Below are 19060 nucleotides of genomic sequence, written 5' to 3' on the forward strand. Positions count from 1 at the left end.
CAAAAGACAAATAATAATATTAATAAAACTAGTGTTTTTACATGTCCACTAATATTTTTTCACTTATTTCCAAAAAAAAAAAAAAATTATTAGTCCTTATCAATCAACAAGTCCAATAAATTGAGCCAAAAAAGTGAGGTTTGATTTTCTCCTATTGCAGCTGAGGTCCCAAAATTCTACAATTGCATTCCCACTAATATTTTTCTATTTTGGTTCACAATTATTAATTGTATTTAATTATTCATTCACAATTGTAGTCTTAATATATCAATTTTTTTTAATTTTTATTGTTTTAAGCGTGTTATTATTTTGAATATTTGATCTGTGATTGCTTGTGATTTTATATAATTTTAAGAGTTAAAGGCAATTTTAGTTCCCTAACTATAAGCCATTCTCGTTTTAGTCCTGTAAGTTATTAGGGTTTCATTTTGGTCCCATAAAACTGAAAAAGTCTCAATTTTAGTTCAAATTTGGTCGGAAAAATACATGGGTCGCCGGAAAAAGTCACATGCGAGGCATGTGACTTTTTAAATTGGGGGCTGGATCGTGATTGGCTGGAGAAGTTGATGTGGCGCAGACGTGGCGCCCAAATGGAAATTAAAAAAAAAAATTAACTGACGTGGATTTTATACATGCATTTTTCTGGAGTATATCCTCAGAAAAATTATCGATACGATGTTAGATATGCAATTTTAAGATGAAGGTCTGGAATTGTCAATTTTACTTTTATTGTATTTTTTTTTTAAAATGAAATCGGAATATCTGAATGGAAAATTTTGGAAAAAATGTGAACAGATTGTCCATTTTGTCCATAAAAAATATTATAAAAAATAATAAAATTAGAATTTATAGTTCACAAGGCATTTTGATATTTTTGCTATAAATAAAGGATGAAAACCTAACAGACACTAACGGGTAGGGCTAGATATTGAATAACCATTAAAATCAGGAGATATTGGTAGTTTTTTTGATACAATTAGGGGTGTTTTTATTTATGTCAAATTTCAGAAAAAACTAACTGTAATTTATCGTTACAAGTGACGTAACATGTGTTTCTAGAGAGTAGTCAAATCATCTATCAACGTGCTTCGGACACTTGTTTGACATAAAATGTAATTTTTTTCAACGAAAACAGAATTTAATTTGGTAATTAAATCTTACAAATTTTTAAAAATTGGTATAATTAAACATAAATTAGTTTGATATTAATTTATTATTATTATTATTGAAAAAGTAATAAAGTGGAAATATTTTTGTTTATATGTAACATAAATAATTAAATGTATCGAATTTTTCTAATTTTAAGATCATTTTAAAAATCTCGTAAAATAAAGAATTAAATGTATTGAATTTTTCTAATTTTGGGACTATTGTATTATAAGAATCTCGAAAAGTAAAAGGCTAAAAATATTGAACTATTTATTATATGGGACAATATATTCGCTTAGTTAACAATAATATAATTTAAATTTTTGTACCGTTGGTATTGAAAGCGTCATGTTTGGACTGTTGTTATTATTGCACAGGCCAAGTGTCTCAATTTCTCGAAGTATACGACAACTCTTCCGATACTATGTTGATTGTCGCGTTGCGGATAATACAATTATATATATATATGTATATATATATATATATATTTATGATGTTTTGACCTATTCTTATATTCTTTTCTATTTAAATTAGAAAATAAAGATTCTGTACTAAATAATTAGTGATGAAAAGTTGGAAAATATTGAAAAACCTTCCCATTTGAAAAATGACAGGTTCCAATACCATAAGTGCTTTTCAAGATTTTTCATGATTAAAAAAGCATATATATATATATATATTTAAATAAAAATACATAGATAGATACATACACATACATATATATATATATATATATATAGTGGAATAGTGGCATACTACCAACTTGGATTCAATTGAGTGCACCGAAATTAGCTCTCTCTCCACAAAAGCAAAAATGGATTTGTACAATGATGATTAGAGCATTATGTATTAATTATGTTACTATTATATATAGGGAAAAGTATTATTTTAGTCCGTTAAGTATGCCTAATTTTAATTTTAGCCCGATAATTATATCCATTTTTATTTAGGTCCAGTAACTTACGAAATTGCTTACTTTTTAGTTCTCTGGTAAATTTTCGGTCAATTTTATCCCTATGAGTGCATATGGACTAAAATTACCTTTCAAAAGTTGCATAGGGATAAAATTGTCCGAAAATCTGCCAGAGTACTAAAAGTAAGCAATTTTGTAAGTTACTGGACCAAAAAAAAAATGGACATAGTTATCAGACTAAAATTAAAATTAAACATACGTAGAGGACTAAAATAATATTTTTCCCTTATATATATCTATATATACACACCATTGAACTTTTTATTAAATTGAAAGGGAGATATATTAATTAAGTTAATTGAATTTAATGCAATTTACTCTTCCAAAATTCTAATGGATTAAATGTACTTTTGGTGTCGTAATTTACATCATTTGGTGTTTTCGTTCTTTAACTTTTTAGGGTAACATTTAGGCCCTGTATCTTTTTATTTTTCAAAATTTCAATCTTTTTGTTCATCCGAGTTTAACTCCACCGTGAGAAAGGTGCCGGTAGGTGAACTCTTGCGAAAATAAGACTAAAATCACGAAAATTAAAAAAATGCATACTTAAAATGCTATAATGAAAAATTTATTAAAAGATAAAAATGACGGCAAAAAAAATGAGCAAATAGCAAGATACAAAAATTCTAATTTTAAATTGTCGCGCGAAAAATACATGCATTTTTCAAACGAGAAGGCCAAACTCTAGTGATGAAAGAACTAAAATCACGAAAATTTTAAAATATAGGATCGAAATTCTACTATAAAAAATTAAAAAATAAAAATTCTAATAACCTAAATTACGAGATTAGAAATACCAATCTTAAATGTTAAAAAACCCCTAACATCGAAAAAAAAATCAAAAAGAATATGCAAAATAACCGCTAATAAAATTTTGATAATTTCCAGAACATTTAGAATTCGATAAAATTATAATTTTAGTGGTGTAAGTACGGGAATGACAACTTTTTATCCTCTTGAAATTCATTTTGATAATGAAAGAAAATAATTTAAAATGCTGCCATAACGAGACATCTTTTGCTGCAAAATATCACCGGAAAATATCCTCAATTTCCAATTTTCTTAAAAATAGCAATTCTTGTAATAATTAATATTTAAATATCTTTAATGTCCCATTCCCCCCCCCCCCCCCATCTAAATTCGTATCATTCATTGCCAAAATAAATTGTAGAAGAATTATATCTTGTAATTTATTTCATTTATATATTTAATTTTTTTTTATAAATGTAATTCTATCTTGAAAGTTTCGATCCCTTTCTTATTGGAGTATTTACTCATAACGAAATTAAAATTATCAAAATAACACTAAATTCGCTAAAAAAAGAATCGAATATAAAATATTCAGAATTAAATTCATAAAAAATAATTAAATATATAAAAAATAAAAAATAATAACAACCTGATCATATTGTGAGGGTATGAAAATGGTGATGGGATTGTTGTTGGTGAGGTCAGAGTGACAATAAGGTGAAGTAAGAATGCACTAAACTTAGGATGAGCATTATGACATTATCTGTTGAACCCACTTTTGGAGCATATATATATATATATATATTTGTTTTCTTTTCTAGGGTTGATGTTGAACAACTTGTTCTTCGTCAGAGAGAAGCTCAAGAGCGCGTTTGATGATTTCATTTCATCATCATTATAATTATTAATTCATTGTTTCTAACTTTTCACTTTAATTAATGCTGTAATAATGCTTACTGATTAACACTAATTAGGAAGTTGATTATGTCTGAACTGATTGCTTCATGTCTTCGTCCCTACAAACCCGATAAGACTCACTGCACATATCATCTTATTCTTTCTGGTTTCAATTTCAGTCTCTGCCTCAGTTACAACCATCTCTTTTCAAATTTATGTCATAATTATCAATATTTTTCTTACTGTTTGAAAAATTATTAGTACGCTCCTGATTTTTTAATTATTGCCCGATTCGTTAATTTCCTCGTCCGATTTTTCTTTAAAATAATACAACAAGAGTAAAAATTGACAAAATCGAGTGACGAAACAAAGGAGTAACTCTTGTGGTCCAAGAATTCGAACAAGGCGAATCATAAGAAGATGCCAGCAGAAACACAAAACATAATGTCGCTAGAAGAAATTGTTAAAATGGAAAGGAGTAGTACTCCTCCGTTTATGATTTTGTTGCAGTAATGAAGTAGCGATGATCGTTAATTAAATTTCAATGAAGAAGGGACGAGGACCCCGAAAAGCTTCCCCCACCTTCAGGTGTTAAAAAAAGAAAAAGAGTAAATATAAAGAATCATGCTGCTACTGATGAACCATGACTCTGAGACGATTATTCAGCTGTTGTTTTTGCAAGCGAATTATCCAAAATTCATGACAAATGTTTTAATCATAATTAAAATCATGACAAATATCGATCAATCGTGATTAAAAAATTTAAATTTTCGTATTGATTTTATCTGATCCGTGGCCAATAATATTGATTTACCATAATTTTTAATTTATCGATCATTTATAATATAAGAAATAATTTTTTTTTGGGTAGTGTAAAAACAAAATAATTATATATTTTATGTAACTTAATAAAGGGCAGCCCATTCCAGAAATTATCTGGCCATGTCCAAACTACAGTGCTGGAGTGGTGAGTGGCGGCGGCTCTGTCTTTCTTGTCTGAAGAAAAACAATTGTAGTAATAATTATGGAGGTTGAAATCTTTGAGACTATACTACACTTAATTCATCAATTGTTTCACATTCACAATTAATCTCAGTATTATCCATAACTATGACATTATGACTAATTAGTCAGAAAAGTTGTGCATCAAATTGTTATTAATTAAAAATAAAAAGTAAATTATAATTTACCTACTTACGATATAAAAAATAGGTAAGTTAGTCGTCTCGTGAATCATAAAAACACCAATTTAATTTCCTTCCTTGAAAGTCCAAAATGAGAGCAAAATACTCCCTCATGCGAGTGGCTTAACACATGCGCCACTTTATATATATATATATATATCTTTAACAATTGGATCTTAATTTTACATACTGATACTTTAGATTTAATTTTACATATATAATTATATTTTATAAATATTATAATATACAATTATAAATTATTTATATACGTATAATATATATTACTCCAATAGTATAATTTCAAATAAAAAAAATATATAAACTTTCATGTGATAAGGAAAATATATTGAACAACAACAAGGCCAAAATACCCTCAAAGAAAAAAAAAAGAAAGAAAAATTCAATTACTTCGAAGTTCCGTGTGTGTTTTAGCAGGTCGTGTCGGGTGATGATCTATTTGAATAGTTATTGATTTGGCACTCATGGAAGGATTGCTTTTTTTAACACGTAGCCTCTACGGATTCTGACACACAAGTCCCTATAAATACTTTGAAAATCTATGTTATTGGTATGCATTTATTACTATCAAATCGTACTCAGTAGAGAGATCTCACACTGCAGCCCCTTACCAACTCAAATAGTCCAACAATTTCTGTGTATAGGCCAATCATCACTAGTCCAACTTAAAATACTCGTCAGATTCATACTCCGGATCACTGCCAGATCATTACCAATCACCCTTGAAGTAAGCTCTAGATTACAGAGAACCTCGACCTGGATCATCATAGATCTAGGGAAGCATTTACAACGAACTGGAGAAATTACGTATCTACCCCATAGAGCTACCGTATTTAGCATCACGTAAAGAAACAAGAGATTAAAACAATGTAATATTGCCTTAGTAATTTGATTTTTTTGGAGGCTTGCCTTTTTCGAGTTGTAGATTTGACAATAATACTGGTTGCCCTTAATTGTCAGTTTCTGGACATTTCTGATTAGTACATATATAGAATATGTTGTGTGAATGCTTCTTAGGTTGAATTTATGTGTTGGGCATCTTGGAAATTTTTGGATAGACTTATGAGTATAATTAGATTGTGATGGGGTTGATCGGTCCATGGAGTTGACGATTTCATACGGGGTGGGTTGTTGGACATAATTTTTGCCACACGCGTGCAGCAAAAATCCACCAAAACTTGAATGAACAAGTCTTGGACTTGGTTGTCAATACCTTGGAATTCAACACCTTTGTTTTGGACAAGTCAACACTTTTTTATTTCTTTAATAATAATAGTACTAATAATGTCATCATCCAATTGTGCTTCAATGGTCAAATTTAGCAAAAGAATTATTTTGTTAGGAGTTTTTAAGTCGCAACAATAAATTGAAATGGGTTATATATTTATTTTTCCATTTTCAAGTTATTATTTGTAATTTAGGACAAAAATAATAGCGGTGCAACGTCATTGGAGCCTATTACATGGCCACTCAAACTCCATGCTTGCATCCTATGTAGAATCCGAGGCATCAATGTTAGCCTCCTAGAGATGAGGTATTTGACACGCACATGACCTCATTTTTACAGATTAAATGATGTTGTGTATGATATGAAAGTGACCTCATTTTTACAGATTAAATGATGTTGTGTATGATATGAAAGTGTTTTGTTATGCGATGTATTACCCACTTTAGCTTGATATCGATATTGTGCACGGGATGATGTCATTAGCTCTCAGACAGGGGGCTCGAGATGGGCACATGGTTGTGTTCCCAGAGATGGCGTAATAAATGATGTGGCGTGCTAGGTGATCGATGATATTGCATGAGTTATTGTCTGCTTTGAATTTATATGTTCATCACAATTTTTGGGCCTTATATGTCACTCAAAATCCTTGTTTATAATCAATGTGGGACTCACAAGTAACATCATCAGCGCCACACAAGCCACATAGGATGGGCATTTGACCTAATCCTGACCGACGAGGCCAAATGATGTGGCGTGTGATGCATTCGCTATCTTGATGTGTAAAGTATTGTCTACTCTAACTTCATATAAAACTCATGATTTTGTCTTGAAAAGATGTCTCGCTAGGTAAAAGAAATACTGGAGTTGGGCTTATAAGCCAATAAAGTTTTTTATTTACAACCAATGTGAAATACATAGCAATACCATCAACCTCTTGGATGAGAGGCGTGGGCCAAAAACATGGTTTCATACTTATAATATGCAAAATGATGCAACGTGACTCGGGACTGGTGAATTTTCGCTCAAACAGTTATTGTCGGCCTCCATTGAGCTCACAATTTTGTCGTATAAAGTAGCTCGTTTGGGAAAACAAGTCTTGTAAGTCATTCAAACTCTATATTTATAATTGCTAAAGACGCGTGACAATATCATCAAATTTTATGCTCAATTTTTTCAAACTTATTTTTATAGTGATAATTTTTTACAAAATAATTATTATTTTCCAAATTATGAAACCCATTATTACATTATAATAAAATAATCATCATGTTTGCTTTCCAGCAAATTGAAGTGATAATTGCTCTTCTCTTGTTGTGTACGGATCAAATTAGGGCCAAATTGGATAATGCTGATCTCAGGTTGATTATCACCACCATTGACTAATCTTTCCATCTTTCCAACCATAAACTATATATATAATAAAACCCTAATTTCACCCCCCAACAAATCCATGTAAATATGCTATTTTTAGTGGTCAAATTCATTACACAACACATTTACATGGTCAAAATATGGTAATTCCCACCTAAAAGAGTGGAATGTTATATGTTGGGTTTATTTTTATATTAACTTTCATTATCAATTTGACTTGTTCAGATTACCCAATTTTAATATCATAATTAAAATGGTTATTGCTGCAATATTTTATAGGATTAAATACTTTTTTTTTTATTTTAAGTTATTTGACATTGTCGTCCTTTAACTTTGTAGGATAGTATTTTGGTCTTACATCTTTTTAATTTTCGTAATTTTTGTTCTTTTTTTTTTACCGGAGTTCACATCCAATAGTGAGAAGATTCAAATCCAGTGAAAAAATGATTGGAATCGCAAAAACTAAAAAGATATAGGACCAAACTGCTATTTTAAAAAGCTAAAAGACAAAAATACTAAAAAAAATGAACCAATAAAAACAGTTCCCCAATTCTAAAAAGTCACGTGGATGCACATGCATTTTTCCAGTTAGAAATATGAACTCCGGAAAGGGATTAAAATCGTAAAAATTAAAAAGATGTAGAATCGAAATGCTACTCTAGAAAGTTAAAGGACCTACACACTAAATAACCTAAATTAGAGGACCGAATATGTATTTAATCCTATTTTATATATTAGTACGACAAATTAAACACATTAAATTAAACTATTTATTCAAAGAAAATAAATTACTAAAAGAAAAATCTGACTCATTGTCAGCCCTACGTGAGGAGTACACATTACGTATAATTAGTAGGAGCGAACCAATTGAGACAAGTCCAATGAAGTAGAGTTTCAAACGTATCAATATTTGTATCACTATTTTAATTCTAATTTAAATAGAATTTTGGTCCAACCTAAATTAATTGTACAAAAAATCAATGTAATATATTATTAATGTGATTGTTGTATATTTTAAAGAGGGTAATCGACCATATAGCTAGAGTGATTGATTCGATCTGACTAAACTTAAATTTAATTTGGGTTGGCGTTCGAGATGGTTTCGAGTATGTCCCGAATCATGTGTTTTGGGGACTAGACAAGGAAAGCGATCGTTAGGTTCGTTGGGTGAGCCTCAATAAAAATACTCCAATATTTCAGTTAATTTGTTGAGATTGAAAAAAAAAAATAAATGTTGGGGGAAATTACAAATCAATGAACGACTCTCGACGATGGATCGTCCATGGTTACAACATTTTAATGGAGATTGTGTTCTTTGCTCGATGGGTACACTGGAGAATCACCAACACTTGCTATTTTCGTGCCCTTATTCAACACAGTGTATTTGAATCTTACGTAGGGATGTCCAGTTTTCATGGACAAACAGAGGATGGATGATTGATATAATGATCACTGCGCGAAAATGGCGGGGAACACACGTGATTAATGCCGCCTATCGCAACCTTTTAGCATCTATAGTATATCACATTTGGCAGGAGTGCAATAGGAGAAAATTTCAGCAATTGGATCGAGACCCGTCAGCAGTGGCTAAGATTATTCTTGATAAAATTAGATTACGTATTATTAGTGCAGAATTACCCAATAAAATTAGTACGATAACCTTGTATAAATTATGCCGATAAATACTATTACAGTAAAACCAACATTCCCACATTAATAGAGTTTGTCATAATACCTCAATTTCATCAATTAAACTGACCCGTTGTCCTGAAATTAAATTGTTGGTGAACTACATGAAGGTGTTGTAGTCATTGGTTGCATTTTCATTTTCACATCCTAATGTGTAAGCTCTTGTCCTCATCAACTCGAAACCAATTGACAGTGATTTTTCAATGGATTAGAGTAAACTAATCAAATAAATAATAATTAATTAGGTAATTATGTTTTATTAATATTTTTTCCTATTAGACTGGTGGAGGGGGGCTACTTATTTACCAGGTCAAGTCAATAATACTGCAAATTAGGCATCTGAGATTACACGCAAAGATTACTGCTAATCACACCGTGGGAGTTAAGTATTAATCATTATATTTAATAGTAAATTATCATGTGTTAATCATTAGTAAAAAGAAATTATGATTTTTTCCTTCTTTATTTTGTTTTTTCTTATTTTTGTGTAAATTAAACTTACACCCCTTCTAAAAATATATAATTACATTTTTCATCAAAAAAGATTTAAAATTACACTTATACCCATTTAGACTTTACATTCTTTTGTCAGAGTTTGGACAATAAAATGCTGACGTTAACAAAAAAAAAAAATCACTTAAAATTTTAATTTTGTCTCTCATTTTACATTCTCATATATATTTTTATACTTATAGGGGGATCGATATAATATATATGTATATGAAGTGAGGTTAATATTATTATTATTTTTTTCCTCATAAGTACAAAAATATTAAATGAAATTGTTAGATGAGGAGTAAGATTGAAAATTTATGTAATTTTTCTCTAACGTCTGCTGTTTTTTGTCCAACTCGTAACAAAATGGGGTTAGGTGTAAATAGTGAACTTTTGAAAGGGGTATAAGTATAATTTTAATTTTTTTTTTCAAAAAAAGTGTAATTTCATGTCTTAGAGGGGGTTTAAGCGTAATTAACCCTTTAATTTTTGGGGGGTTGGGAGCCAAATTCTTGAAGGTAAGATGATATTGTCAATGGTTGGAGGGTCAAAACTAAGAAAAAGACTCTAAACAAACAAGAGACATTTTGCATCTAAAATGTCATTTGTTTACTTCTGTTTGGGAGAGAGCAAAAATTGATGGAAAAAGCAAACTTATCTGCACAAATCCTACGGCCAAACAAACACCTTATTACCAGTTATGTTTTTAGGGGTATTTGCAGTAATTTTTCCTTTTTTATAATGGAAATAAGTTGTCAGTTCCCCCAAAAAACAAAGCGATGATTAAAAGTTCGGAATTCAGAAGATGTTTGATAGCGATTCGATGGATTGTTCGGTTTGAATGACCTAATAGAGAGTGGTCACGGGACGTTGAGTGGGCTGCAAGGAAATGGAGAGGAAAACATATCATTAACTTGGCTTATCGTGCACTCCTAGCTGCTTGCATTTACCACATTTGAAGGGAACGGAATTTGAGATGCTTTGAGCATACGTAACGACCACCGAATATCATATCCATCATTATTGTGGAAGATATTAGACAGAGGATTATCAGAGTAAATTTATCTCTTCTATTAGTTCATGTGCGTTATATAGGTTATGGCGTATCCTTTGGCCTGTCGAGTGAGAAACCACCAATTGAGTACTGTTGTACTGTACGATCTTGTTTTATTAATGAAACTTACATTTACCCCAAAAAAAAAAGTTAGAAATTGAAATTTATAACTTTTAATTTAAATCAACTCAATTAAAGTTGTTCAAAAGCAAAAATTGTAAAACAATAACACACTTTTCAGCTTATTTCTTAACAATAAATTGATAAGCACTTAAAATAAGCGTTTGCAAACGCTACTGTTAGCTTAGTGATTAAGACTGAGGTTCCATAGACAATTTCAGGTTCTGGGTTCAAGTTCTACTGGACGTATATTTGTCGTATTTTATGTATATTTATTTATTATTTTTATATTATATTAATGTATATACTAATTAATTCATAGAGATAAATTAAATTTATAAATTTTAAAACCTCAAATTTACCACACTAAGTTTAAATTCTTTTCTCAAAAATAATTTAAAAACAAAAACTAGCCCTATAGTAATTAATTAAGTATATTCATGGTTTAATTATCTATGAGTTTTCACATAATTAGGTGAACAAGAAGCAACATCTAGTCAATTTCATCACATCACACTTTTTTTTTTTTTGTTGTTGTTGATTAGACACAAAATTAAGTATCATCATATAATTTTCCAGTCACAACAATTCAAGGGTAAATTATACATATATATATATATATATATTTGTAAAATTACATATTCAACCCCTGAGGAGGGTGTTAGTGTAATATACCTTACCAAACTGAATAGAACATGTACTTATAATTGAGACTATAATCTTAAGAGATGTTTATGTAATTAAAATTTCACCACTGAATAGAGGATGTACTTATAATTATAACTATTCAAGAAGGGTCGTATTTGTAATTTTATAAAAAATAAGGGCTATACGTGTAATTAAACATAAGCCAATATAATTTACCCTAGTTGAAGCCCTAGGGGATATATTTGCTATTTAGTGATTTTATTTTGATGGGTATTTTTTATTTCGACATAATATATGACTTTTTCTTGTTTTCTTGCATCTATACAACACTTGAATTATGGACTATTCCAAAGAAATCAATTTTTTGGTGAAAAATTTCAATACTTTGAATTGACTTCTTGGTGTAACATTGTTATACTATGTTTTTGTTTTAATAATAGGATAAACTAATTTAAATTGATTGACATTGGTCTATAATATATATGTAATAATAACATATATCTTGATGGTTGTCATAAGATAATTTTTTACCTGTGTGGTAATAATTACGGTAAAATTATACTTTTAGTCCCACAGGATAGGAAGTTTAGCACTTTTAGTATTCTGTTTTACAGAATTTTAAAAAGGGTCCCAAAATTAAAAAAAGATTGACACATTCAGTTCTATAAATTCCATAAAGCATAGATTAAATCTATCGAATTTTTTCAATTTGGGACCATTTTGAAAGTCCTATAAAATAGAGGGCTAAACGCGTCGAGTTTTTTTAATTTAGGGATCATTTAAAAATCTTATAAACCAAAAGACTAAAAGTGTTGAATCCCCTGTCATATAGGACTAAAAGTATAATTTTATTTAATTATTACGTATTCTTGTTACAAACACCTATAACTTTTGGGATAGTGACAAGTATTGATGTTCAATCTGATACGTAAATATATAAACAATTTAGGTAAGAAAATACCTCAAAATTTAATAATTAAATTAAAAAACTAGATGAGGTTCTAACCTGTTTTTTATTATTATTATTATTATTATTCGAACATCAATGTACTATCGAGAGACAATATTCTATTGAAACTTCGATCTTATCCTATGTTTCAATTTGAACTTTTCTCATAAAACCCACCCCCAAAATATATTAGAATTAATGTAAGAAAGAAACACCCACGCAACAAAATAATAAAAAACAAAAATGGTTGAACCGTTGTCGAGTCGTAGGAAAGTTGAGACATCTAGAACCATAGATTTAAGATATATTATGTTCACATTGTTTAAGGTTACATTAAATATATAAATACTTTTTATTTTTTTATAAAATTATAAATACATTTTTTTAAGAACGTTAGTGTAACGTATTCTAAGGGAAGTTGACGTAATTTCACTACTACAATATTAAATAGTATTATTGTAATTTTGTAAAAAGTATGGGGTGTTTATGTAATTTAAACTTAATTTTAAGGGGTCATAATATAATTTATCCTGATTTATTCCTATTTGTAATATAAATCTCTCCAAGCATGAACAGAAAGTACTATTAATGTTTAATTTAAATATTATGCACAAAAAAGCTAAGTCATTTTTTTTTCCTTTTTTAGGGGCAACATAATAATTAATATCCCAACATATCTAACTAATTAAGTTATATACTTACTTTTTTAAATAATTAAATGTTATACATATTGTTATATTTGAGCTTATTTTTAAATATATATATATATCTTTCCAATCTAACTTAATAACTTTGACATAATAATTAAAAAAAATTATACCTCTTTACATCTAATTTAGAGACAATATATTATTTTGTTTCTCAATGTTTGATTGGTTACATCAAAACATTCTTTGACTAATGCTATTTTAAATAATTTTTGTTTTCGTTGCAACAAATATTTGCCAAAAAATATCATACTTCTCGTAGAAAATATCATATTTAAAAGGAACGTTACTCCCCTATGAAAATATAGTAATTTACCCCCTTATACTTTTTAAAATGAAGCAATTTACCTCCTTATATAGGGAGGTAAATTGCTTCATTTTAAAAATTATAGGAGGGTAAATTATTGTATTTTAAAAAATACAGGGAGGTAACTCGCTATTTATTTTTTTATAAGGGGGTAATTTGCTCATTTATGATATCATAGGAAGGTAAATTGCTTCATTTTAAAGATCATAGGAGGGTAAATTATTGTATTTTAAAAAATACAGGGAGGTAACTCGCTATTTATTTTTTCATAAGGGGTAATTTGCTTATTTATGATATCACAAGGGGTTGCTTGTATTTTTTTCTATTAATTTTATATATATATATATATATATATATATATATATAACTATTTCAAACACTAGAGATAAGCCTTACAACATTCATACTCCATATTGGGGCCTACCTTGATTCTAATCTACATTGACGAGATAAACACTTCCCACCTTATTTCCAACCTAAACACACACACACACACACACACACACACACACACACACACATATATATATATATATATATATATATACCTATTCGACCAACATTTTATTATTAAAAAATATGAGATGATCCAAGAAGATCAATGTGTTCCAACGAGGCCTATTTTAATTAACGGAATTAAAGAGTTTATAGGTTCGAGCTTCATCTATGTGTGTATATTAATCTATTTTAATAGTAATTGTTGATCTATTGTGATAGTAATTATTAATTAATTATACATATTTGATATTAAAGATTGACATATACTGATGGTTGATGTTTGAACTGGAAAAAAGGATGATTTTTACACCTGTACCCCCTAATTAAGGTCTATTTACATAAATCGCTCCTACGTTTTGAAGATTTGCACAGATCACCCATGTTTTTGAAAAATTACAATATATGCTCCTCAAGAACGTCATTATGATTGCACAAATTAAACTACCCCTATTTTTTTTTTAACCATTTGTGGTGGCTTTTATGATTATGTAAAAGATAGGAGTGATTTGTGTAAATAAATGATAGATCAATGATGTAAATACAATTATTTTTAAAAATATCCATGTGTGTTTTATTAATATACTCCCCTCACATAGTGCGTGCGTGCGTGTGTGAAATTGTGGATGGAGCATGAACGCTGCTCTTTTTGAACTTTTATATAAAGCCCTCATATGTCCATCAAAGACTTAGCAACAACATTGGAGTTGCACCTTTTCCCACCTTACTATCATTTGTTGTTGCCCAAAATTAAAGTTGCAAGAATTTTAGCAACAATTCTTGAAAAAAGACTAAATAAATATCATCATGGAGAAGAAGATGATGATTGCTCATCTTCTCCAAGCTCTTGAGGCTAAACCCTTGTTGATCTTCTTCATTATCCCTTTACTTTTCTTGTTTGTTCTATCAAGATTTCGACGTAAACCCTATCCTCCTGGGCCGAGAGGGTGGCCCGTTATTGGCAACATGGGAATGATTGACCAATTGACCCACCGGGGATTGGCCAACTTGGCCAAACAATACGGTGGCATTCTCCACCTCGGCATTGGCTCCCTCCACATGGTGGCGGTGTCGAAGCCCGATGTGGCCCGAGAGGTACTACAACTCCAAGACAACATATTCTCCAACCGGCCCGCAACTGTCGCTATACGTTACTTAACCTATGATCGGGCCGACATGGCTTTCGCCCATTACGGGCCCTTCTGGCGCCAAATGCGCAAGCTATGCGTCATGAAGCTCTTTAGCCGTAAACGGGCTGAGTCCTGGGACTCGGTCAGGGACGAGGTGGACGACATGGTCAGGACCGTGGCTATGAGCACTGGCACGGCTGTGAACATCGGGGAGCTGGTGTTCGGGCTGACGAGGAACATAATTTACCGGGCTGCGTTTGGGTCGAGCTCCCATGAGGGCCAAGATGATTTCATCAAGATTTTGCAGGAGTTCTCGAAGCTGTTTGGAGCATTTAACATTGCGGACTTCATTCCATGGTTGGGGTGGATGGATCCTCAGGGGCTGAACAGCAGGCTGGCCAAAGCCCGGGCTTCGCTTGATGGATTTATAGACAGCATTATTGATGATCACATGCAGAGAAGAAAGCCCGAAGTTGGATCCGGTGAGGCCCGAGATACTGACATGGTGGATGAGTTGTTGGCTTTTTACAGTGATGACGATGAGGCTAAGGTTTCGGAGGCTGAGGATTTGCAGAGTTCCATCAAACTCACGAGGGACAACATTAAAGCCATCATCATGGTAAGAAAATCTACACTCGTTATGAAATCTTTTAAATAAAATCTAATCAAAATCGAATTTAGCCAAACTTAAATGTGGTTTTCATATTAGAAAAAATTCTAACCCAATTAATTGGATTGAATTTGAATTAATTATATAGTAAGTGCAATACACTTCTTTTTACTAATTAGTGTACAGTTCAGGAATTAATTATATGACAAGTGTATTACGCTTGCTTTGTTATTATTTTTGTTCGGGCAAACCTGATTTAAATAAAAAAAATTTCATCATATTATTAATGTACTATTCAAATATATATATATATATATATATATATATCACTTGCTATATAATTAATTCGACTTGATCCAATCTGAATTTTCTAGATATTTTTTAATATATTTTGCAAATAATTAACTACTTTTTATATAAGTGTTTGGTGTTTGGAAAATCAAACAAGAAAACCTTTGTCGTTAAAGACATATAAATGCAAAACTTGCAAGATTGTCTATCAATGAATTAATTAACTAATATCATAATTAATTTTTATTTTCGTCTAACTCTTTTTTTATTTTTGTTGTATATATATATCAGTGCATTAATTTAACAATTTCTTTATCCCTTTTATTTAAAATTTAATATAAAAACTTCTTATTTAATAGATTATCCTTTAAATGAAAAGGGTTTGTATATATATATATATATATTGTCTGTATTAATTAATTTCACTTTGTATAAGTTTTAATTTTTAATAATCAAAAGAAGAATTAAAAAAAAAAAAGAAAGAACAAGAAGAAGAAGAAACCTGAAAATTTCAACTTATTCCATTAAGAGAGAAACACATGTCATTTTTTTTATAGGAAGAAAAGAATGTGCAAACACATGAAAACGTTGCACACAAGATTTTGTGATTGGTTTATATATTTTATTACATTTAATATTACAGACACGTCTTAGAAAACTCGTGGCCCCGCCCAACCTTCAAATTTTATAATTTTTTTTCAAAATTATACATTTTTTTTATATATCAATCCTCCTACTTATTTTATTTATTTCCAAATATTATGACAGTGTGATTTGTTATATAAGTATAATTATTTTATTTTTAAATTCGTCCGTATTTTATACCGATATTAATTTGTTGAAAAAAAGAAGAAGAAGAAGGTGGCTGAAAAAGGCAGCAATCAGAGCCACATATATTGGGGTTTGGAAATGGAAAATCTGAGCACTTTTCTACTTAGATTTAGTCAGCAAATTTTGTAATGAAGTATTTGAAATTTTGATACTATATATATATATATATGTAAAATATAAAAAGTTTCATATAAAATCATGTCATTATCTGCCCACATTTCAACTTACTTTTTTTTTATTTCTTAATTGAAAAATATATATATTTCTTGAAATTTTTAGGTCAATTATACATAGTTGGATCTTGCTACAGAATTCAATCTGGGGTAGACCTTATGAACCCTCTAATATTAGATAAGTTTGAGTTGTTATTTATTATAAAATAATAGGGTGAATAGCAATTTATCCCCCTGTGATACTGAAAATGAGCACATTACTCCCCTATGAAAAAATTATAATAATTCACCCCTTTATACTTTTTAAAATAAAGCTATTTACCTCGTTATACAGGGAGGTAAATTGCTATATTTTAAAAATCATGAGGGGGTAAATTGTTGTATTTTAAAAAATATAAGGAGATAAATCGCTATTTGTTTTCTCATAAGGGGGTAATTTGCTGATTTGTGATATCACAAGGAGGTTGCTTGCATTTTTCCCTACAATAATATGATATTTCGTATTTTATGTAATATATATAGGTTATTTTTTTAAAAAAGTATACGTAGAATTAACAGATTCTTATTTTTATCTTATTTTTAAAAGTCACGAGAGTTTTCATCTTATTTTTAAGATGTTAATAGATTCTTACAGAATCGTAAGTACGAACATTTTATAAGTTTCATAATCTTATTTTTTTAGAACTTATTTTCGAAAGAAAAAATTTGATAAGCTTTAAAAATATCTTATAAAATGAATAAGTATTTTTATAAAACCGTTTTAAATATTGTCATGTTACAGTTGATTACCGTTTTAGTTATAGAGATTTATTATAATTACGAAAACCCCCAAAATTAGTAATTATTTATCAAATACTCCCTCGTAATATTTTATTGTAGGAGAATATTTGTTAGATATCTGTTAATTTCAAGAAAGTATTTTTTATTTTTTAAATAGCGAAAATATATTTATAATTATGATAAATTTAAGAGGAGTGACGTGTAATTTAAAGATATAAAATATATTATGAGTATGACTGATGAATGAGGTGTGGATGACGTCAGGACGTAATGTTTGGCGGGACGGAAACGGTGGCGTCGGCAATAGAGTGGGCCATGGCGGAGCTAATGAGAAGCCCAGAAGACCTCAAGAAGGTCCAACAAGAGCTCGCCAACGTAGTCGGCCCGACCCGCAAAGTTGAAGAGCCCGACTTCGACAAGCTCACCTACCTCCGCTGCTGCCTCAAAGAGGTCCTCCGTCTCCACCCCCCCATCCCCCTCCTCCTCCACGAGACCGCCGCCGACGCCGTCGTCTCCGGCTACCACATCCCCGCTAAATCCCGCGTCATCATCAACGCGTGGGCCATCGGCCGCGACCAGACCTCGTGGGAGGACGCCGACTCCTTCAGACCGGCGCGGTTTCTCGGGGAGGGAGCGCCGGATTTCAAGGGGAGCAACTTCGAGTTCATTCCTTTCGGCTCGGGCCGGCGGTCGTGTCCCGGGATGCAGCTGGGACTGTACGCGCTGGAAGTGGCGGTGGCTCATCTCCTCCATTGTTTTACGTGGGAGTTGCCTGATGGGATGAAGCCTAGCGAGCTGGATATGGGTGATGTGTTTGGACTGACGGCTCCACGCGCCACCAGGCTGACGGCGGTGCCGAGCCCGCGGCTGCTCTGCCGGCTTTACTGAGCAGGAGGAGGGTCACCTGCATGGTTGTGGCCAGGAATGAAACCACTATATGTATTTTCTTTTTCTTTTTTATTCCTTTTTTTTTATTATTATTATTTGGATTTTTCATATATGTTTTTTTTTTCCTTTTTAGGGGAATGTATATGGATATATATATATACATATATATATATGTTATTAGGTGAAAAGAAACAAGAAATAATCGAGTTGGACAAAAGATGGGATTTGTATGTATATGTTGATATGGGAAATTTATTGCATTTTAAAAAATAAGTCTTGTTTGAATTCTTCAAGAGTTTTTTTGAAATTTAAATTTTGTTCAT

The 19060-nt window shown here is 30.7% G+C and overlaps 1 protein-coding gene across 1 annotated transcript; it reads left to right on the forward strand.

Moving 5' to 3' along the window:
- The first annotated feature begins 14711 nt into the window (after nucleotides 1-14711).
- Nucleotides 14712-19010, forward strand: LOC105171102 (cytochrome P450 84A1). The gene is made up of 2 exons (XM_011092117.3): nucleotides 14712-15783; nucleotides 18114-19010. Exons 1-2 carry the CDS (start codon nucleotides 14842-14844, stop codon nucleotides 18735-18737), a joined length of 1566 nt encoding a protein of 521 aa, XP_011090419.2. The 5' UTR covers nucleotides 14712-14841; the 3' UTR covers nucleotides 18738-19010.
- Nucleotides 19011-19060: the final 50 nt, after the last annotated feature.

Source organism: Sesamum indicum, linkage group LG9, assembly GCF_026168435.1.
Source record: "Sesamum indicum cultivar Baizhima isolate 11 linkage group LG9, ASM2616843v1, whole genome shotgun sequence".
Classification (NCBI taxonomy): Eukaryota; Viridiplantae; Streptophyta; class Magnoliopsida; order Lamiales; family Pedaliaceae; genus Sesamum; species Sesamum indicum.